The 23,834-nt window shown below is 43.8% G+C and overlaps 2 protein-coding genes across 4 annotated transcripts in view; both read left to right on the top strand.

The window, feature by feature from the left end:
- The window catches only part of acvr2aa (activin A receptor type 2Aa), a 42,521-nt gene extending 36,770 nt beyond the window's left edge, over positions 1–5,751 (top strand). For 2 of the 3 annotated variants that reach the window (XM_060875722.1, XM_060875721.1), the window contains exon 11: positions 1,714–5,751. In XM_060875722.1, coding sequence (XP_060731705.1) covers positions 1,714–1,908 — 195 coding nt within the window. In that variant the 3' untranslated portion in view covers positions 1,909–5,751. The remainder of the gene's footprint in view (positions 1–1,713) is intronic. The other variant, XR_009648934.1, reaches the window with a different exon arrangement.
- Positions 5,752–9,424: 3,673 nt separating this feature from the next.
- epc2 (enhancer of polycomb homolog 2 (Drosophila)) lies at positions 9,425–21,992 on the top strand. Its single transcript, XM_060875724.1, has 14 exons — positions 9,425–9,864; positions 13,628–13,787; positions 13,902–14,047; positions 14,775–14,981; positions 15,296–15,444; positions 16,239–16,368; positions 16,932–17,123; positions 17,249–17,332; positions 17,513–17,652; positions 18,113–18,432; positions 18,951–19,063; positions 20,809–20,947; positions 21,096–21,318; positions 21,545–21,992. The coding sequence occupies exons 1-14, from the start codon at positions 9,712–9,714 to the stop codon at positions 21,615–21,617; spliced, it is 2,229 nt and encodes a 742-aa protein (XP_060731707.1). The 5' UTR covers positions 9,425–9,711; the 3' UTR covers positions 21,618–21,992.
- The last annotated feature ends 1,842 nt before the right edge of the window (positions 21,993–23,834 follow it).

A 23,834-nucleotide genomic window follows, 5' to 3' on the forward strand; every position in this document is an offset into this window, starting at 1 on the left:
TTCTCCTGGGACTTTCTGTAATTAAAGTATGAGCGTTGTGTTGTGTTCTTCCCCTCTATCTCTTTTTGTTTTGACTTGTCATAATTGAACTGTATTTTTGTCTTTCCTTCTTTTTTTTATTATCATTTTTTCCACACTGCCACGTGCTGTTTCTGTTATTGCGTTCTGTCATTTTTGTCTCTCTAATGTTGTCTTTTCTTTCTTTCTTCGATAATCTCTCTCTCTGTCTCAACTCTCTCTTTCTTTCTTTCTTTCTTTCTTTCTTTCTTTCTTTCTTTCTTTCTTTCTTTCTTTCTATTTCTCTCTCTCTCCTTCTCTCTCTCTCTCTCCCTCTCTCTCACTCACTCCTTCTCTCTCTTCCTCTCTCTCTCCTTCTCTCTCACGCTCTCTCACCTTCTCTCTCTCTCCCTCTCTCTCTCTCTCTCACTCTCTCTTCCTCTCTCTCGCTCTCCTTCTCTCTCACGCTCTCTCACCTTCTCTCTCTCTCTCCCTCTCTCTCTCTCTCTCCTTCTCTCTCACACTCTCTCTCTCTCTCTCAACTCTTTCTCTTTCTATCTCTCTCTCCTTATCTCTCTCTCTCTCTCCTTCTCTCTCTTCTTCTCACTCTCTCTCACGCTCTCTCTCTCCTCTCTCTCAATTTTCTCTTTCTTTCTCTCTCTCTCTCACTCTCTCCTTCTCTCTCTTCCTCTCTCTCTCTCCTTCTCTCTCACACTCTCTCAATCTCTCTCTTTTTCCCTCTCTCCTCTCTCTCTCCTTCTCTCTCACACTCTCTCTCTCACTCTCAACTCTTTCTCTTTCTATCTCTCTCTCCTTCTCTTTCTCTCTCGCTCTCCTTCTCTTTCTCTCTCGCTCTCTCTCCTTCACTCTCTCTCTCTCTCTCTCTCTCTCTCTCTCTCTCTCCTTCTCTCTCTCTCTCTCTCCTTCTCTCTCACGCTCTCTCACTCTCTCTCTCTCCCTCTCTCTCTCTCCTTCTCTCTCACACTCTCTCTCTCTCTCGCTCAACTCTCTCTTTCTATCTCTCTCTCCTTCTCTTTCGCTCTCTCTCTCTTCTTCTCACTCTCTCTCACACTCTCTCTCTCCTCTCTCTCAATTCTTTCTCTTTCTATCTCTCTCTCCTTCTCTCTCTTCCTCTCTCTCTCTCCTTCTCTCTCATGCTCTCTCACTCTCTCTCTCCTTCTCTCCCTCTTTCTCTCTCTCTCTTTCCTCTCTCTCTCCTTCTCTCTCACGCTCTCTCACTCTCTCTCTTTCTCCCGCTTTCTCTCTCCTCTCTCTCAATTCTTTCTCTTTCTATCTCTCTCTCCTTCTCTCTCTCTCTCTCACTCTCTCCTTCTCTCTCTTCCTCTCTCTCTCCTTCTCTCACGCTCTCTCTCTTTCTCCCTCTTTCTCTCTCTCTCCTCTCTCCTTCTCTCTCACACTCTCTCTCTCTCTCTCTCCTTCTCTCTCACGCTCTCTCACTCTCTCTCTCCTTCTCTCCCTCTTTCTCTCTCTCTCCTCTCTCTCTCCTTCTCTCTCACACTCTCTCTCTCTCACTCTCAACTCTTTCTCTTTCTATCTCTCTCTCCTTCTCTCTCTCCTTCTCTCTCACGCTCTCTCACTCTCTCTCTCTCCTTCTCTCTCACACTCTCTCACTCTCTCTCTCCTCTCTCTCTCTCCTTCTCTCTCACTCTCTCTCCTCTCTCTCTCTCTCTCTCTCTCTCTCTCTCTCTCTCTCAGGGTCTGAGCATGCTGTGTGAGACCATAGAGGAGTGTTGGGACCACGAGGCCGAGGCTCGTCTCTCAGCAGGTTGCGTAGAGGAGCGCGTGCTACAGGTGCAGCGCCTCATCAGCATTTCCGCCCCCGACGACATCGTCACCGTCGTCACCATGGTGACAAACGTGGACTTTCCACCCAAGGAATCCAGTCTATGACTAGAGGAGAACAGCGTGTGACGTTACATGGGCGAAAAAAAACCCACACACAGCTCAGAGCCGCTCGCTCGAAATCCCTGGTGATTGTACTGTATATTCGGTTGGTTGCGGTCACCACTGCTGGATCTTACAATGTGCTCGTTTCAGTAGCACTTAGAGTGCGTGTGTGTGTGCAAACTCATGTCATGAGGCTTTCCGGACAGGCCGAACACCTAACAAGAGGACCTCAGGCGACACACTGACTTTTAGAAACCGGACAGTGTCACACACAGTGACACTCTTGTTTCATCTGAATGAGAGAGAAACAGAGCTTTTTTTTTCTCCGAGAAAAGAAGGAGAAAAAGAAAAAAAACTTCCTTTCCTTATTTCAGTGTACAAAAAAAAAGGAAAAAGGGCAACAGTACTTTCTGAGAACACATTTGACTTGTTGCGATGCCAATACGAAACAGCTTCTGAATGTCTAGCGTGTCACTGCTGTATATTCAACCGAGAGGACGAAAAAAAAAAAAACGATCGTTTTGTATCTCTGGATTTCCCTCCCAGCGTTTCTGTCAAATAACCACGAACCTCTCTCGACAAGGTATACCTCAGTTTCTCATCCTAATAACAAGTTTGTTTTGTAACACTATATAAAGGAAAAAAAAAACTATGAAGCTATCTGTTGACCTGCAACGGGCACAGAAGCTTTTTAATACAAGGGGTCGGGGGGACCCTTTATTTATATATATATATATATATATATATATATATATATATATATATATATATATATATATATATATATGACGACAGATTATGCCAAGAAAATATGGCCATTCATAAACCAGTGTTTTTCTGCCTTCTTTCTATTACTCGTCTTATTGCCCGTGTCTTTTCCGTGCTGCCCTGCCGTTTAAAATGTGACTGTTTTCTGAACATTGTGACAAATTGATTGTAAAAAAAAAAAAAAAAATCAGTTTTTAGAACTTTATCAAATCCTGTTGAGAAGAAAATCCCTGAAATATATGAATTCTGTGAAAATATGAAAGCACTTACCAGTATAGGTTTGCGGTGTACTCACGGCAATCGACATACGTGCATGCCTCGTATTTCTTTTACTCTTGTGCGTGAAATCTCGAGCAGTCATCGGTCTTCTCCCTGATTCAGATTTTTTTATTTTTATTTTTTTTTCCTCAGCAGGGTGTTTTGTTTTCATTTGTGCAGATCCTCGTCCGCTTCCCAAGCTAACCCGAGTACGGCTTCCTTCACCCCCGATCCTAACCCAAGTGTAAATACGTACACCGTAAACATCTAGCCTCAGATTAGCGGCTACGCGTCACCACGTTTGAATAGTTCATGTCTCAGGAAGCCTTTATCTTTCGAGCGTTTCTCTTCCGGTGCCATTCTGGTGATCCATGTCGTATCGTGTATGCAAGAGGCCTTCATCACGTCCTTTACTCAACCACTTCACCCTGGATTTTTAGTTCCACTTTGTAGCTTGATGTGTTGTTATTTTGATGTCACCAAGCTAAACGATGCCATGTGAAAAGGTTTAGATCGAGTCCTAAGACTTGCACACAAGTATTATCTTCATACGCTGGTGTCATTCATTAACACTGGGTTTACGGTGACTACCGTCGAGAAGAATCAGGTCGCCGTTGTGATTCTATTTTTTTAACCCATCCTAAAGCGCTCAGGTCTGTGTGACCGTATGCAAGCGTGCTCTCAACTCCAGCATTCTCACTCAAACTCTGACACTCGCGTGCATTGTGCTGCTCATCCTTCTGACCAGGTGCCAACATGTGTATATATATATGTATATATACATGTGCGTATATATATACATATATAAATAAACTTTCTTCAGAGACCAAGTGTCCTAACGCTCATTCTAACGCAATATCCTTTGCGTCTCTGCAACATGATTTGATTTGCATGGTGCTGACTGGCCACGTTAGCGTTTTCGGGGAAAAAGTCATCCGCGAAACACCAGGTAAGCTCTTTCACTTCTGGAAAGCTGGCTTGTCTGAAGTCTCAGTCTGGATTCAAGCCTAACAACTGCTATTGTTTAGTAGCTTCTCGTAGCTGTTTTTTTTTTCCCCCCAATGCCTTGTCGGTGTGTTTGATACGGAAATCGGTGAGGCATTGATTTGTGTTTTTTTTTTTTTTTTTTAACCACGATCCGGTCCGATCTAGCGGGGGAGAGCAATACAGAGGTTTGCGTGTAATTTGTAATTATTTTCGTTCAAAGACGCAGACGGTGTATTTGGCGAATAGACGGCCTGAACACTAAGCCAGTGTTTAATTATCTAGTCAGTTTGTTTCGTCTAGACGAACGTTTTGTGTGGTTATTTACATATAAACGTAAATCTTCGAGTCAGATATAGGCGCTATTTTGTAAGAATCGGATTTAACCGCACCTTCCCTATCTGACTGTTAAAAACGGTTCAGTTGTGAGGGCCACCACGAATTTTCTGTGCTGTTTTTTTTTTTGTAAATCATTTATGCTTTAACCAGCAGGTGGCAATAATTACACCAAACCAAAATTCTCCACAATTTCTCTGTATGGCCATAAATCTGTAGACACCTGTCCATCGCAGGAAAATGTGATTTCTTCTCCAAACTGTTGCCACAATGTTGTAAACACACACCGCTAGTAACAGTTCTACAGTTTCACTTCACTGATACTAAGAGGCTTAAATCCTGCTCCTTCGGGATGAACTGGAACTATGACTGAAACCCAACATCGGCGTCTGATCTCACTAACGCTCTCGTAGACGATCGATCACAAATCCTCACAGCATCTAGTGGAAAGACTTCCATTACGACGGCAAAAAGAAGATTAAACATGGAGCGAGATGTTCGACTAGCACGCGAGGGTGCGATGGTCACGAGTGCACAAACACGCTCATGCTGCCTCCTTAAAGACCAGACTGTAAGGAGGTTTCGGTTTCAGACAGCCGGGATTTTCAGTGTTATCCTGACGATCAGGGCTTTGAGAGACTTCACCAAAAGTCGGCCCTGTGTTTCCTTTCCTCACCCCTGGGTAGATGAGGCACTGGGTCACGTGAGAGCATTGAAAAAAAGATCCTTACTCAACCCCTAAGCATCCTTTCTCCTCACTTCCCTCATGTTTGCAGAAGACTGGATTGAACAGTGCACCGTATGTAAATACGAATAACGTTTTAGATTGTGAAAAGTAGCATGAGGTTGTTTTTTTTTTTGTTTTTTTTTACGGTTTCAAAAGCAAAAACACTTTATTAATATTATGGCAAAATAATATTGTTGTTTATTTTGTATATCTGTACTTTAGGTTGTTTTATTAATTTATGTCACAGCCCAAACAGGTTATTTTTATTCCAAATAAATGAGAAGTGGTTTTGCTCTATTTATACAACTGGTCTAGTGAAACACTAAAAAAAAAAAAAAAAGAAAAAAAGAAAGAAAAAAAAAATCTTGATCTTGTCTCTTTACCTCAGACTTCCCGGTTCTGACTTGACGTTATCACAACACGATGAAGCAGTGTAGCACGACAGACAACATGGTGCACGTGTTGTGAAACATGTAACATTCAATGGGAATCGACCAGCAGGTTCTCTCAGTTCTTTCTTTTTCTCCTGGCAACAAAAACGCACTTTGTGGTTTTTAGTGAACTTTTTTTCCCGCTCACTGCAACGCCACCGATCGTCACCGTACCATCGTCGGTGCACGCAAACGTATTACCGTAACCCCGGACACGCCATTCGAAAAGTAAAAGTATTTAACAGTCATATTCAGGGCCTGGTTGGAAGTCGTTGTTACATATTGTACATATGAAATTTTATGCTACTCCTTCCTTCGAATAAAGTATAGTGACTGCTCTGACTCGTCTCGTCCGTACTTCTGTTCCGTTCCTGCGCCTCGTGGCACAGATATGTATGAGATATGGATCAGAGATGCAAGAACAAATCTAGCAAAAAACACAAACATGAGGTCAGTGGTACATTTATGTAACATCTAAAAAAAAAAAAAATAACTGGATGTGAAAATGCAGGAAAAAAGAAAGATTTGAAACGAAGCCAATCAGCTACATATTTTTACTGAAATATTTTCATATAACAGCAAAGTTATAGTTAATTCTCTTTAAAAGTCTTCTTTAAATACCATCCATCCTTTTTCTGTAATGTTTATTCTACATTGGGTCACAGGGAACCTGGAGAATATCCGGGTAGGAGATATGATACCTAGACACACACAATTTAGTGAAAACACAAATACACAGAGGAAACATCTGAAGCACTTTATACACACACAGTGTGGAGGCAGAAATCAAACCCCCAACCCTGGAGGTGTGAAGCGAACATGACACTGTACATGCATCCATACTGAATAGCTTTCTCTAGGTTTCTTTATAGACGAAGTGTATTATAAAAGACACACGTATTAGCACCACAGAAGAGCATCATCATCATCAGAGCTCACCAGTGCTTGTTGGATATTTCCTGACACACACACACACACACGCGCAAGCATGCACGCTCACACACACTCACACACACTAATAACCATGTCAGTGTCCCTGCTGTGCTGTGAATGAACCAGGAGGTCAGATAATATCCGGTCAGTGGTGGTCTTATGGCTTTCCCTTTCTGCTGAGTGACGTGGTAGAGGACAGCAAACACACTGCATAGCAACATAGAGCATAAATACTAGATCACCCTGACAGTAGACGAATCTGAACGCCGAATGCTTGCTCTTCGTTTCTTTAAGTCATACTGATTCGTCACATTCGATTCATCACACTGCCTGAATTCCAGAGTCTTCCATGGCCTGGAAAGGACAGATGGATTCACGTTCCAGTTTTTATTCAGCGAGTCAGATATACCAGCCAGGTAAACTGCCCAATTACAGGGGCTACCTACTGTTCCAAGACTTCCTGTCCTAAATTTCAACTCGCTCCAAATTTCCTTTAGAAAGGTTTTTGCACAGGGAACACCAGGGACTTGTCTTTCACTGCTTTTTGATTTATTACATGGGACTAAATTACAGTATGACTTACAATATGGAAAAATGACAGACTAGTGAAGATGAGTACGCTGTGTTGTAGTGAGGAACATTATACAGAGACATCGTTAAGCGAACAGATGGGCTCCCGTGTGCTCGGAGATATATTACTACTTTTAAAGAGCGCGTCTGCCCCATAAAATTCATCTCAACAACAACCATCTGATGAATGTGTCTTTATATTTAGGCTACACCTTCCCTAGTGCTGTTCGGTAGTGCCGCGATGCGTCTTCTGATATTAATTGGGTTGGTTTTGGGATCAAGCGTTTTGTACAGAAGTGAAAAATTTACGGTTTTTCAGACTGAGGCACATTACACTGGAGGTCCTGTGCTGAAACACCAAGGATTGTTCAGAGATCTTAACATTTACATTTCTGGCATTTTATCCAGAGCGACTTACATTTAAGTTCATTTTATACAAGTGAGCAATTAAGGGCAGAGCCGTTGTGAGGGTGGGGCTTCGGTGGTGTAAGCCACTCGTGTACTGTTTAAAGCCCCTGGTCTTTTTGAAGTCTGAAAATATTTTACACTACTAATAAAGTTAAAGACTACAATTCCATTCGTACATTCAGTTATGCGCTGTTTTAAAACGTACGTGTCAAGCTGTTAAACAAAACACTTCATATTCCGGTCAGCGAGAGGCACTGTTGTTAGTGCACGGCCATTGGACATTCGTTCATTTGCTCATTGGAAGAGTTGGTGAGGTGGTAATAATAATAATAATAATAATAATAATAATAATAATAATAATGCAAAGGTTGGTGAGTTGTAGTCTCAGAGGGCTAAACCACTCACTCATGCCTTCCAACCCTAGCAAGTCAAGGGCCTTGCTCAGGGGCCCAGCAGTGGCAGCTTGGTGGACCTGAGATTCAAACTCACAACCAGTAGGCCTTAACCACAAAGCTAACAACATCCCCAACTCTTATCTTGTCATTTATTTCCCTGTTCCTCATTTCAGCTTTCAGACAGCATCACACACGTGAAAAGAAGCAGATATGAAAGCGAGATGAGGTATGAAACTATTTTGATGGCATTAGTGATTTAGACTCTGACTTTTTTTTAGCACGGTTTTCTTTTTCCTTCAAAGGTTTGTGCTGGTCGTGTTTGTAGGCAAATGGTGTTGTGATGTAACAAAATAACCTCCTGAAGTGAACTGGTTCTAATTAACCATGTGTACTGGAGTGTGTTACTCTTCTCACACCACTGCAACCTGCCAGCAATTACAACGATTCATTAACTCATGAACAACATCCTGCTTTTTAATGGTGCTGTAAAACATCAACAAGTTAATAAGTTAGATCCTGTACTGACGTCACCATAAACATCAGCTTACCTGAGCTGTCATACAGAAACAATGCAAAGATCTGACCAATCAGAATCAAGATTGGCTTAACTGCAATCTGGTGTGTTGAGCAATAAATGATTTGCTTTTTTTTTTGGTTTAAAAAAAAGAAAGGGTAGTTCTGTGGGTCACAGTTAAGGTCAAACAGCTCCATCTACAGGAAGTGATCATATTAAAATGTTATGATGGAGAATACGGTCTTTAACACCAGAGGTTTGCAAGTTCAATTCCCTAAACTACTCTACAGCCAGCTCAGGTTCATGTTTGTGTTGGATAAATTATTTGTGAGTTTAAAAAAAAAATGAATGAATGAATGAATAAAGAAATGTTTAAATATAAACTCAGTCCCTTGTATGAGGAAAAGTTCATTGAGTTCAGTTCATACACTGTTATGGCAAATAGCATGTGGACCCTTGACCATCGCACCCACATGTTAACTAAACATTCCGATTTAAATAAATGAATAAACAAACAAATAAATAAATAAATATTCAACCAGGTTATTGTAAACCTTTTTTTTTTTTTAATTTACCCTTGAAATTATTTTTCTTTTTCACACCACAGCAACCTGTCATTTAATATCCCTTATGTAATGGTGCTTTTGTAAGTAACACACACACTCTCTCTCTCTCTCTCTCTCTCTCTCACACACACACACACACACACACACACACACACACTCTCTCTCTCTCTCTCACACACACACTCTCACACACATACACACTCTCTCTCTCTCTCTCTCTCTCTCTCTCTCTCTCTCACACGCACACACACACCATCCTCATGTTGTGATGCTGTGTCTCGGACCAGACGAATGGGATGCAACCAAACAGAGATCATCATCATCATCATCATCATCATCATCATCATCATCATCATCTCAGATATCTGTTCAAATATGATCAGTGTGATAGATAGATAGATAGATAGATAGATAGATAGATAGATAAATAAATAAATAAATTAATTAATAAATAGAGATCAAGGCCGTGCTTCAGACTAGCATTTTGTACTGAATTCACGTGTATTACACGCGTTCAATCCCCTTTTTCGTCCTGATCAACAAACGTGCGTGCGTGCGTGACGTGCGCGTTCGCGCTGCGGCTCCCGTCCTGGCGTTTGTGTGCGTGCGCGTTCGCGCGCGCGGTGGCTGTCGGGATTGCTGTGCGAGCCCCTGTCTCTGGGTTAATGTCCGCCATGTTTGCGGCGGCTCCGAGAACGGAGCGGGGGACAAAAGCGGGTTCGGTGTCGCTATAAACGCCCCAGAAATGAGCTTCAGTGCCGCACGTCGACCGACACGGAGTCGATGAACGCGACGGATGAGATAAAAGTCGCCTCGGCGGTGAATCAGCGCGAATATTCGGTGTAGTTCGGATTCGGTTCCGCCTTCAAACCGCTGTGTTTTTTTGTTTTTTTTTTTCCTCTCAGGGCCGAAAACAATGAGCAAACTGTCGTTCCGTGCGCGAGCGCTAGACGCCGCCAAACCGCTGCCGGTTTACGGTAACGGCGACATCCCGGATTTAACGGACTGCGTGTCCATCAGCAGGGCGGTGCCTCAGATGCCCACTGGGATGGAGAAAGAGGAGGAATCGGTACGTGTTTTAACATCAAACTCATTTATTATTATTATACGGTTCAGGTGTGTGACCGGGATTCTCTATTCACGTGCACGCGCACAGTGCGGCGTGTAAACAGCCTTCTGTACGCACGTCACGTAAGGTTTGTACGTCGACGGCGTAAGTACACGGCGCTGTGACGTAGGCGCAAGTCGCCGTAAGGGACGTGCTCGACGTCACGTCCTGCGTCGCGCAGGCGCAGAGAGCGGCTAGTCAAAGTGTCAAAGTAGCGTGTGAAGTAAACTTCCGGTACGTTTAATGTAGAAGGATAAAGTAGATATTTTTGTTTCTAACGAATTAAAGACCAGATTTTTAAATAAACACCGACGTCGTCTCTTCTTTTAATTAATATTACATTAAGATAATATTAATGAGTAACTTTATGGGAAGCTTTTTATCATGAACGTGCGATTGTGTGAAAAACAAAATAATGTAAAGTACTCAGTGATCCATCCTTACTGCACTACACTAGTGATCCATCCTTACTGCACTACACTAGTGATCCATCCTTACTGCACTACATTAGTGATCCATCCTTACTGCACTACACTAGTGATCCATCCTTACTGCACTACACTAGTGATCCATCCTTACTGCACTACACTAGTGATCCATCCTTACTGCACTACACTAGTGATCCATCCTTACTGCACTACACTAGTGATCCATCCTTACTGCACTACACTAGTGATCCATCCTTACTGCACTACACTAGTGATCCATCCTTACTGCACTACACTAGTGATCCATCCTTACTGCACTACACTAGTGATCCATCCTTACTGCACTACACTAGTGATCCATCCTTACTGCACTACACTAGTGATCCATCCTTACTGCACTACACTAGTGATCCATCCTTACTGCACTACACTAGTGATCCATCCTTACTGCACTACACTAGTGATCCATCCTTACTGCACTACACTAGTGATTCATCCTTACTGCACTACACTAGTGATTCATCCTTACTGCACTACACTAGTGATCCATCCATACTGCACTACACTTGTAACAGTGATCCATCCTTACTGCACTACACTTGTAACAGTGATCCATCCTTACTGCACTACACTTGTAACAGTGATCCATCCATACTGCACTACACTTGTAACAGTGATCCATCCTTACTGCACTACACTTGTAACAGTGATCCATCTTTACTGCACTACACTTGTAACAGTGATCCATCCTTACTGCACTACACTAGTGATCCATCCTTACTGCACTACACTAGTGATCCATCCTTACTGCACTACACTAGTGATCCATCCTTACTGCACTACACTAGTGATCCATCCTTACTGCACTACACTAGTGATCCATCCTTACTGCACTACACTAGTGATCCATCCTTACTGCACTACACTAGTGATCCATCCTTACTGCACTACACTAGTGATCCATCCTTACTGCACTACACTAGTGATCCATCCTTACTGCACTACACTAGTGATCCATCCTTACTGCACTACACTAGTGATCCATCCTTACTGCACTACACTAGTGATCCATCCTTACTGCACTACACTAGTGATCCATCCTTACTGCACTACACTAGTGATCCATCCTTACTGCACTACACTAGTGATCCATCCTTACTGCACTACACTAGTGATTCATCCTTACTGCACTACACTAGTGATTCATCCTTACTGCACTACACTAGTGATCCATCCATACTGCACTACACTTGTAACAGTGATCCATCCATACTGCACTACACTTGTAACAGTGATCCATCCTTACTGCACTACACTTGTAACAGTGATCCATCCATACTGCACTACACTTGTAACAGTGATCCATCCTTACTGCACTACACTTGTAACAGTGATCCATCTTTACTGCACTACACTTGTAACAGTGATCCATCCTTACTGCACTACACTTGTAACAGTGATCCATCCTTACTGCACTACACTTGTAACAGTGATCCATCCTTACTGCACTACACTTGTAACAGTGATCCATCCTTACTGCACTACACTAGTGATCCATCCTTACTGCACTACACAAGTGATCCATCCTTACTGCACTACACTTGTAACAGTGATCCATTACTCAGGTGCAGTCTGTACAGTGTGACTTTAGCAGGTTCACAAACACACACACTAACACAGGAAGGGCTGTTTATTATCTGATATTAAGGAGCTTATGTGTGGGGATGTGCGTTACAGGGCGCATCCCATCATTTCCTGTGAACTTGTGAAGAATAGTTTTTTCTTAAAGACAATCGTGTCAAACTTTCCTTTATGTGCACTGTGCTTATATGCAAAACTATAAACATAATATCTAACCTCAAAAAACCTCAGTTTAAACGTGATGCGTCAAAATTACCCCGTATGTGCGAATGAAAGAAAACCTTCACGTTAATCAGCACAGAAAACAGTATTTTATAACCCAAAGTGCACAACCAGCATCAGAACATTAGACTTATGTGTGTCTCAGATTCAGGAAGTGCTGTTTGTGGCTAAAAACAGAGGCGGAACAAGTTTGTGAAGTTGTGGTTCACTGTACTGTTGGGTCATACAATTCCTGTAGATCTGAAAAGGAAATAAAAGTGTAGACAAAGGTGAAACTGCGTTACAGTTAAACACCTCGGTCCTGACTGGCTGTGCCACTAGAGCGTGATTATTACACAAGAACATTCCACCAATCAGAAACCAACAGCGTGATCGGTGATGTAGTGCGTGATGAACGCAGGTGAACTCTGACTGTCTGGGGCACAAAATAAAGTAGAATAAAAATAAAATAAAATAGAATAAAAATACAAATGAAATGAAATAAGTACAAGCCAAGGGAATCTACTGCATGAAAATAATAATAATAATAATAAACGTGTGTATAAAATATATAAAAATGTATTTATTCCTGAGTTTGGGAAGATGTTCCTCCTTAAACCTGCCACAGATACCTAATATCAGAAAGAGACTAGCGGTGGTTTAATCTGTGCTACAAATAATTAACTTCAGCTCCAATCCCATAAAAGTTCATGATTTCCCAAAAACCCATGTTTTCTTTAGTGCTTTCTCAACAACTTCTTCAGGAGAAACTTCCTAACACCGCGGCTTCGAGGTCGCCATTTATGCAAAGCGACTAATACCGTAGCGCAGACGTTGCACCGGCTTTCATCAGCTATCGTTTACTCGCCAGGCCTTGGTCCCTTTTTTATTTTTTAATAATAAACATTTAATAACGGTTACAAACGTTTAGTGACCGTTTAAACATCCCTGTCGGTGCCATTAACACGCTTTAATTGTAACATGCAATAACCTGCTAATGAGTGTTTCAAACTTAATCGTTCTGTTCATTACCTCGCAGCACACTGACGCAAATCGTGTAACGTCTGTAGAGCCTTGGCATCGCTTCCCCGCAGGCAGCGTTCAGCCTGAGCTAAATATAAGCGCAGAAATCGCCTTGCCATTTCATGATGCTGTTCTTATTCAATACACAACATACTGTTCATGTCCAGTATCTCAGAATTATACAACACGATCAGTATGCAGCTTGGTAATGATAAACACACACAGTATTTATATATATGTATAGTCAGTTCTCAGATCTACAGACAATCGTGTACGTGAACATTTTAACGTGCACCGTGTAGTAATTAAATCCATACAAAATGTTTCTCTTGTTTTCATTTGTCTGATTTTTTTCCTTTTCGGTTTCGAATCCGTTTCTTTTACCCGATGCGGTTTAAGCTCTTATTAAACACTCCAGTGTTCTCCCACAGGAGCACCATCTCCAGAGGGCCATCTGTGCCCAGCAGGTGTTCAGGGAGAAGAAGGACTGTATGGTCATCCCTGTGCCCGAGACTCAAGGCAACATCACCTACTACGACCGCCTGTACAAAGGAGACTTCCGTCAGCCCAAGCAGCTCATCCACATCCAGCGTGAGTCTCTCGTTCTCTCCGTTTCCACCGAGAACAATCTAGTTAACGTACTTAACGTATTTAACGTACATTTTTTTTTTGTTTGTTTTTTCCTCTCGACCTGCGTCTCGACAGCTTTCGGACTGGACAGCGAACAGCCGGACTACGACATGGACTCGGAGGACGAGACGCTTCTCAATCGACTGAACCGCAAGATGGAGCTAAAGCCGCTCCAGTTCGAGGTCATGGTGGACAGGCTGGAGAAAGCCAGCGCTAACCAGGTATCACAACATGCCGTAGTCATGTCATGTCAAACTGGAAGTGAAAATATCTTGTATGTCTAATAACAATCATCCAAAAAGAACATTTGCCCAATTCTTATTAATAATAGTTTACTGAATTCATTTCTAGATATTTTTTAATCGCTTTAAGATTGAAATCGTCGGCAGTTCATTTTTTAAAATATTTTCTTATTTGTGAACAAATTGAAATTATTTAACAATAGTATAAAACAGATTTAAGCTTGATCTCAGGCAGGATCTCGCGCTCTTAATGCCGTGGCCCGGGTTTGATTCCCGAGCAGGAAGTGAACCCAGTCACTGAAGAGTTAACGCTCAGCGCCGGGCCCAAGCCCGGGTAAACGGGAGGGTCGCATCAGGAAGGGCATCCGGTGTAAAACCTGTGCCAATTTAAACATGTGGACCAGATGATCTGCTCTGATGAACCTGAACATGAAGCAACTGAAGAACAACAAGCACAACCACAGTATAAAACCAGCTTCAAGCTTGAAATTAGAAACATATCCAGAAATAGGTTCAGGACTTTGGTCCATTATGTTACAACAGCAGTATTTGACTACTGTGAAGATTTTCCACAAAATTTTTTGCTAAAATGTCTTGATTAAAATAAAAAATTGAATTGAAACTAATCGACTGGCTTTAGCTTTTTATGATATTTGAATCCTAAGAAACGAGGATAGCGTCTCATTAACGTGTCTCCGTTTTATAGCTGGTGACTCTGCAGGAGGCCAAACTGCTCCTGAACGAAGACGACTACCTGCTCAAGTCTGTGTACGACTATTGGGTGAGGAAGAGGAAGAACTGCCGTGGGCCTTCGCTCATCCCGCAGATAAGGCAGGAAAAGCGCGACGGCTCCACCAACAACGACGCCTACGTGGCTTTTCGCCGACGCACAGAGAAGATGCAGACGAGGAAGGTAACCTCACACCAACATTTTGTGTTCATGCAGGTCTGAAAAGACTCATTTAGAGAAGTGTTCAGAAAAAAATTCAACTACAATGCTTCAAAGACTAAGATTTGCGACCCGTCTGATTCTTTTATGTGTAATGTTTTCTTATATCATGATACAGACCTTTAGAACTAGAAATAAAATTGAACACAGAAAGCCTAGAAAAGCATTCAGGAAAGGAAAACGCCGGGAGCTCAGAGGAGCAGGAAGACGTTTAGGAGCTTCCTGCTCGTATTAGGCTTTAGTCAGAAACTTGTGACGAGACGACTTTCCGACCGCAGAACCGTAAAAACGACGAGGCGTCCTACGAAAAGATGCTGAAGCTGAGACGGGAGTTCAGCCGAGCCATCACCATCCTAGAGATGGTCAAGAAGAGGGAAAAGAGCAAGAGAGAGCTGCTGCACCTCACACTGGAGGTGGTGGAGAAGAGGTACACACACACACACCTACAGACACACAGACACGCACACCTACAGACACGCAGACACGCACACCTACAGACACACAGACACGCACACCTACAGACACACAGACACGCACACCTCTACAGACACGCACGCACACCTCTACAGACACGCACGCACACCTCTACAGACACGCACGCACACCTCTACAGACACGCACGCACACCTCTACAGACACGCACGCACACCTCTACAGACACGCACGCACACCTCTACAGACACGCACGCACACCTCTACAGACACGCACGCACACCTCTACAGACACGCACGCACACCTCTACAGACACGCACGCACACCTCTACAGACACGCACGCACACCTCTACAGACACGCACGCACACCTCTACAGACACGCACGCACACCTCTACAGACACGCACGCACACCTCTACAGACACGCACGCACACCTCTACAGACACGCACGCACACCTCTACAGACACGCACGCACACCTCTACAGACACGCACGCACACCTCTACAGACACGCACGCACACCTACAGACACGTACGCACACCTACAGACACGTACGCACACCTACAGACACGTACGTACACCTACAGACCCACACACACACAGACCCACACAAACAAACACACAGACACACACACGATTATAAAATAAGTAATTGTACACAGGTTTTGTGTCAGATGGTCAAAGAAACACAGCCTAATTTACACCCAGAGGATTCAGGTTGTTATTCCTCACCAGAACAGTGTTGTGTTTCCGAACACGTGGCTGACTTCCTATTGCTTTCACAGGTACCAAATGAGTGATTTCTCCGGAGACGTTTTAAACGAGGTCTCAGCACCACTGGCAGAAAAAACAGTCTACCCAGCTCCAATATGTCTGCCCAACGGGAACCGGCATAAAGTGGAAAACAAAATGAAGGTGAAGTCTCATTTCTGGCTCGGGAAGCGCTCGTGTCTCCTGACAGCGCAAAGAAATAATGGCAGCGCTGTAGGAAAAACATCACAGCGCTGTTGAATTGTCGATCCGATCGGTCACGAGGCGTTGATTACTTTTATGTAACAGCGTCTCTGAAATTTACTGTACATCCAGCCGCGCTTCGTTCTTTAATAAATAAGAATATGAATTGTCGGAAAATCGCTGCAGTTTAAGTGGGGAGTAAATACTTTCGAGTGATGACAGTAACTAATGTGTTGCATCACACCAGCTCTACACTGATTATTTCCCAGTAACGACAGGCCCCGAAGTGCTTTTTTTTTCCACTCCGCTTATCTACTTAATGTTTATTAGAGCGCCAGGAGGCCAACCATTAAGGCTTCACTAATATTTGTAGTTTCAGGATGCATTAGATTAGCTGCATTAATTATGAACAAACACATTAAAAAGTTTTCAGTAGCCTGACGATCATTCAGGAGGTCTGTGGACCGACCCGGAGCAGCGTGTCCAGATACGCACTCACATCTCACTCCTTTATGATTCTTTAGACCCACAAGTCCGTGCCGAAGCACCACACGTACCACTTTCCAGTCAAGATCGAGCCTCAGTTCGACATCGCCCGGGGGCATAAAAAATACACGCGCAGACCCAAGCTGGAGCCGCTACGCCAGCATGCCGTCACCAAGGCCGACATCAAACAGTACGACTTTCACAGCTCCGGGGAGGAGGAAAACCCACTGGTAAGCAGTTACAGGGACCAGTCAGAAACACACGCGTTTAAATCCTTATTAAACAATAAATCAAACTGGCGGCGGTGCTGCCGTGACGTTAAGGGTAACGTCTATATCATTTTGTTCTTTTCCAGTCTCCGTCATCTGAGCCGGACGAGGAGAATGACCCAGATGGAGGCTTTGTTTTTAGACGTAGAGCCGGTTGCCATTACCTCGCTGTGAGTCTCGAGCTCATTGTAATAAAACTTTAATAAGAAAGATGTTGTGTAGCTACTTTCTGGCACACAAGCAAGGTTTTTTTTTTGTATGAGAGGATTAAAATAAACGTACAAGCAAGCATTAACACACATCGTTGCTATAGTGTCTTAACATTTGTGTGTGTGTGTGTGTGTGTGTAGCCCCTCACAGATAAGAGCTGCACTCCTGTACCACATCTGGACGGCATCGACGCTCTGTGTCAGAGAAACTCCCTCACAGCCCTGTCGGTGCCACGCTGCTGCGTAGGAGTGACGCGCAGACGCCTGGGCCGTGGCGGCAGGTAGCTTTCCTCCTCTTCCTCCTCCTCCTCCTGTTTGTTCAAGTGTCTTGTTTGCTCTTAATCCCACCAGTCATCTGATACCTTTTAAGCTTTATTTATGCACACGGGGAAAGTGTTTTATCATCATCCGTTAACCAGTCATTTTTTTTCCAAATCTGTACACACAGTGGAATTAAAAACGGTGCCTATAGTATCATGGTACAGGATTAAAGTTTCAGTGCAATATGATAAACACACAGGGCAAAAAAGTAACGTATCAAGAACAGAACTACCAGCATCAATGCAAAATGAGGAACCTGTCGTGCGTATAAGCCTAGCGAACGTCGCAGCATTTTTAATATCATATATAATAAAAAAATAAGATCACCTGGTGCCTGTAGTGGAACGAAGGAGCCCATATTTAAAGACTGCTTTTTTCCCCTGCTTGAAATCTGACGTGGTCTTTGTGCCGCCGCTGTAGAGTTCTGCTCGACCGAACCTCATCGGATCTGGACCGAGTCCTCAGGCACTTGGACCCTGACACGATCAGCACCTCTGACCCCTTCCCCACGCTCACGGACACACAGACGAACACACACCTTCCCGTATCAGCCAGCGCAAAGCCTCAGCGCTCTCTGGCTCAGCTCCTTCACGACATCCAGGCCTGCAGGCGAAGGTACTTCCGCCCACGAGCCCTCAACCAAAACGGAAAGGAAGAGAGCAGACCAGACGCTCTTCAGGACAACAGGAAAGGAGGAAGAGGAACGACAGTCAGCAACGGTTTGAGAAACGGCAGTTTAGGTGGGTTGTAGACATGAGTAGTCTAAAATCTCCGCCGGTCTACAGACATTACAAGTTTCTTGATCTGACATTTGAGGAAAGGGAATCGGATCATAGTCATAAAAAGTGTGAATCTATTGAAGGTTCTACAGTCTAAGAATCCTGGTGTTTACGTAGTTACTTATTATAGCACCAACTGATGACGTTAAAAAAACAGTGTCTTTAATCCTCAAAAACAGTCACTTAAATTGACCGAGTAGTTCCAGTGAAAGTCCCCTTGTGCCATCTAGTGGTGATGAAAATGAATTGATTCTGCCATCATTCTCTACAGTATAAAAATACATCAGTCGTACAAATTGTTCCATTCAGCTTCTAAATAAATACGTGAGTTAATGCAAACATTAAAGCCGCTTCCTGCATCTGACCTACTGATCTACTTACCAAAATGGACAGCGGTTGCGGTTTTGTGTGCATAAGGCCTTTTTTTTTTTTTTTTAAACGATCAATATTTATTCACTCCTAACCCTTTCTCTGTGTAGGTGGGATCACAGAGGAGCAGTTTCAGTCTCACCAGCAGCAGCTGGCTCAGATGCTCCAGCAGCAAGGCCCGCAGACCCTCCCTGTGTCTGAACATTCCCATGCACATGTGTCTGTATGTGGAGCTCATAGTGTACTATACACCACCCAGAGCGACACTATACACCACCCAGAGCGACACTATACACCACCCAGAGCGACACTATACACCACCCAGAGCGACACTATACACCACCCAGAGCGACACTATACACCCCCCAGAGCGACACTATACACCCCCCAGAGCGACACTATACACCCCCCAGAGCGACACTATACACCACCCAGAGCGACACTATACACCACCCAGAGCGACACTATACACCACCCAGAGCGACACTATACACCACCCAGAGCGACACTATACACCACCCAGAGCGACACTATACACCCCCCAGAGCGACACTATACACCCCCCAGAGCGACACTATACACCACCCAGAGCGACACTATACACCACCCAGAGCGACACTATACACCACCCAGAGCGACACTATACACCACCCAGAGCGACACTATACACCACCCAGAGCGACACTATACACCACCCAGAGCGACACTATACACCACCCAGAGCGACACTATACACCACCCAGAGCGACACTATACACCACCCAGAGCGACACTATACACCACCCAGAGCGACACTATACACCACCCAGAGCGACACTATACACCTCCCCCAGAGCGACACTATACACCTCCCCCAGAGCGACACTATACACCTCCCCCAGAGCGACACTATACACCTCCCCCAGTGCGACACTATACACCACCCAGAGCGACACTATACACCACCTAGAGCGACACTATACACCACCCAGAGCGACACTATACACCTCCCCCAGAGCGACACTATACACCTCCCCCAGAGCGACACTATACACCTCCCCCAGAGCGACACTATACACCACCCAGAGCGACACTATACACCGCCCAGAGCGACACTATACACCGCCCAGAGCGACACTATACACCGCCCAGAGCGACACTATACACCGCCCAGAGCGACACTATACACCGCCCAGAGCGACACTATACACCGCCCAGAGCGACACTATACACCGCCCAGAGCGACACTATACACCGCCCAGAGCGACACTATACACCGCCCAGAGCGACACTATACGCGCCACCCAGAGCGACACTATACGCACCACCCAGAGCGACACTATACGCACCACCCAGAGCGACACTATACACCACCCAGAGCGACACTATACACCACCCAGAGCGACACTATACACCTCCCCCAGAGCGACACTATACACCTCCCCCAGAGCGACACTATACACCTTCCCCAGAGCGACACTATACGCGCCACCCAGAGCGACACTATACGCACCACCCAGAGCGACACTATACGCACCACCCAGAGCGACACTATACGCACCACCCAGAGCGACACTATACACCACCCAGAGCGACACTATACACCACCCAGAGCGACACTATACACCTCCCCCAGAGCGACACTATACACCTCCCCCAGAGCGACACTATACACCTCCCCCAGAGCGACACTATACACCTCCCCCAGAGCGACACTATACACCACCCAGAGCGACACTATACACACCACCCAGAGCGACACTATACACACCACAGAGCATCACCGTACACCACCCAGAGCGACACCTGCACATGATTTCCCGATCCTCAACCCTTGATTTCACAGGAATGGAGATGCGAAAGCATTTAAATAATTTTATAAATGCTGACAAAAGGCTCCTGTACTGATTTATAACAAATCTGTTGTTTCCCCTGAACAGGGAGCTTGTCTTAAACACACACTCACGTACCTCTCTGCCTGCCTTGTAGAAATCAGCCTCCTCTAGCAGTCTGTCCAAGACGTTAGACTCAGCCAGCGCTCACTTCGCTGCCTCTGCTGTGGTCAGCGGCTCAAACAAGGATCTCAAACCTCACAGCACCGGCGTCAACGGTGTCCTTACAAATTCAGGTCAGCTTCCAGTCTGGAGGGTTTTTGAAAAAGATTTTGTTTTAGCGCATTTTATTTTGCATGTCAGAATATAAACCGAATGTAATGACAAAGCATGAATAACTATAACAGTAACTATACCTTCACCTTCATCTCTAATTATCAACAGGAAGCTCCAGACAGAATAAGTTCAGCTGTTCGTCTCCGCTCGGAGTCGGCAGCGTCTCCTCAGGCTCGTCGTCCTCTGCCCGCCCGCCTGCTGTGCCCCAGTCTGTGCCCCATGTGAGTGTGGTGTCTCCTGCACGACCCTGTGCCCCCTCGTCGCCCACGTTAAAGCTCGCCAGCTTGGCCAGCAGCAGTCTGGAGCGCGTTCCTAAAGTCACACTTGGCAGGTAAATCTGTAAGGGAAAAGTGTTCAGTAACAGAAAGCACATGTGGTTAAGGCTCTGGGTTGTTGATCAGAAGGTCAGGGTTCAAGCCCCAGCACTGCAAAGCTGCCACTGGGAGGGGGGCCCTTGAGAAAGGCCCTTAACCTTCTCCGCTCTAAGCCTTCATTTGGCATTTAGTCCTTTTAGACATTAAACACCATTTTTGGTTGTTTTTTTTTTTTCCTTTTAGGGATAAACACGAGCCGGAGAGGCTGGCACTGAACGGATTATCAGACACCACTGTGGCCATGGAGGTGACATAGCCTTCCCCTGACAGGACACCGACGCTGAGAGACGCTGGACCCTGTACGTGGACCTACACCGCACAGTAGCATATCAGACATTTGTGAATATTCTATGTGTACATTTTTGTAAAATTGGGAACTATCACTACCTTGTAAAATAGTCTATTTGTATCATTAGGTGTCATTTGTTACTTGAATTGTAGATCTCGTCATCATGCTTTTGCACTTGGAAATCTAGCCGACGGCGAAACAAAGTGCATCAGTAAGCGCAGGGATCGTGCATGAGTCCAAATCATACAATCTTCTTTTAACTATTTATTTTGCCATGTTTACATTTTTGTATCTTGTACAAATAAATCAGATTTTTGTCACAAAACATGGATACCAAGACAACTAGTGTCAAGTCTCCCTTTTTGTTGTTGTTTACATATGACAGGAGTTCTAACGTATAGATTTATTATCATCATCATTAGTGTTATTATTCTAGAGACCGTAGTGAGACTGTAAGTGACTCAGACATGAAACTTGAGTTCATATAAGTTTATATATATATATACACAGTATATACTGTACTTACCTGAGGGTAAAATTGTAGTTTATATAAATATATATATATATATATATATATATATATATATATATATTTATATATATATATATATATAAATTCATGAAACACTTCAGTCTTGACAGTTGTGCCCCATGCTGCATTATTTCAGTAGCTGTGTGGGAGTGTGTCTGCTGTAAAAAACAACAACAACAAGTTAAAGGGTCAGAAAGTGATGTGGTTAAGAGTCAGTGGAGCTTCTTCAGCAACTGAGGTTCGAAATACTCTGTGCTAAGTCACGCAAGGGTGAAATCTCTTCTCTTTTTTATGTAAATGTGCTTTTCAAAGCAAAAAAAGATAAAAAGCCATGAGAAAAGGAGTCATATACGTTTATATATATATATATATATATATATATATATATATATATATATATATACACACACACACAGACACACACAGTGTATATGTAGTGTTTTAAAGCCTTAGATGCCATAAATCAGCCAAAATGTTTGTATGATCTGAAATCGGTTTGCATGAGCAGCTGAACACAGCGATATAACACAAAGGAGAAAGTGAACACAGTAGATACAAAAACTACACATATTATATATTCATTTACAAATAGACAAAATGTAACCCAACATATATACAGATATATTATGTATGAACTGTCCTTCAGGTTGCAATGGAATGGAAGGAGTGTGTTTCAAAAGTGACTGTGAACGTGAGGGACGTATTATACAGCGTTACTGCTGTGGGCGCTAAAGACCTTCTGTAATCTACCAGATAGAGATTATTAAATTATTTCTTTTCTATAACGAAATAATCAAATGAAAATATAAATGGAAAAAAAAAACCTCACGTTAGCGTAAAACGACGTAACCAGGAACGTAACAAGGAACTCGTTACAGCTTTAACTTGAAGTCTGTTGTGTTGAAGTGATCAACTGTTCAATAATAGAAATCTCAGTCACTTTCGAAAATGACCGCAGAGTCCTGGATTCTGATTGGTCAGAAGGTGTCGACTCGTTACCTGTAACCAATCCACGGGTTTATATACGTTCATGCGCTCGTTCTAATACCTCACGGTTGCTATAGTAACCGTGCACAACGGGACCGATCTGATAAAGACTGAAACTGGGCTTATAAATTGTTAAAACAATTGTGTTATTTTCTTGTGCAAGCCAACAAGGAAATTATTTTGACTGGATTCTGGGAAATGGGAAATTCCTACTTTCTTTATTGAATGGGTTACTAGTTGGTTTAGTCATTTATTCAAACCTGACTATCTTAGATTAATAAAACAAAACGAAAATTTGTTTCATAGCAATGACGTATTTCTCTAGTTTGGGTGAAAGAAACAATTTATTGATCCCGAGGGACATCTAAGTAAGGATGCATCTATTATTGTCGTATATACACACATTACAGCAGGATTCTTTTCTTCATGTCCCCACTAAGGAAGTTGGGGTTGGAGCACAGAGTCAGCTACGATACAGTGGCCCTGGAGCGGAGAAGGTTAAGGGCCTTTCTCGAGGGCCCCAACAGTGGCAGTTTTGCTACTGCTTATCCGAACTACCTCGGGTCACAGGGAGCCTGTGCCTATCTCAGACATCATCGGGCATCAAGGCAGGATACACCCAGGACGGAGTGCCAACCCATCACAGGACACACACACACACTCTC

Source organism: Tachysurus vachellii, chromosome 8, assembly GCF_030014155.1.
Source record: "Tachysurus vachellii isolate PV-2020 chromosome 8, HZAU_Pvac_v1, whole genome shotgun sequence".
In the NCBI taxonomy this organism is placed as follows: Eukaryota; Metazoa; Chordata; class Actinopteri; order Siluriformes; family Bagridae; genus Tachysurus; species Tachysurus vachellii.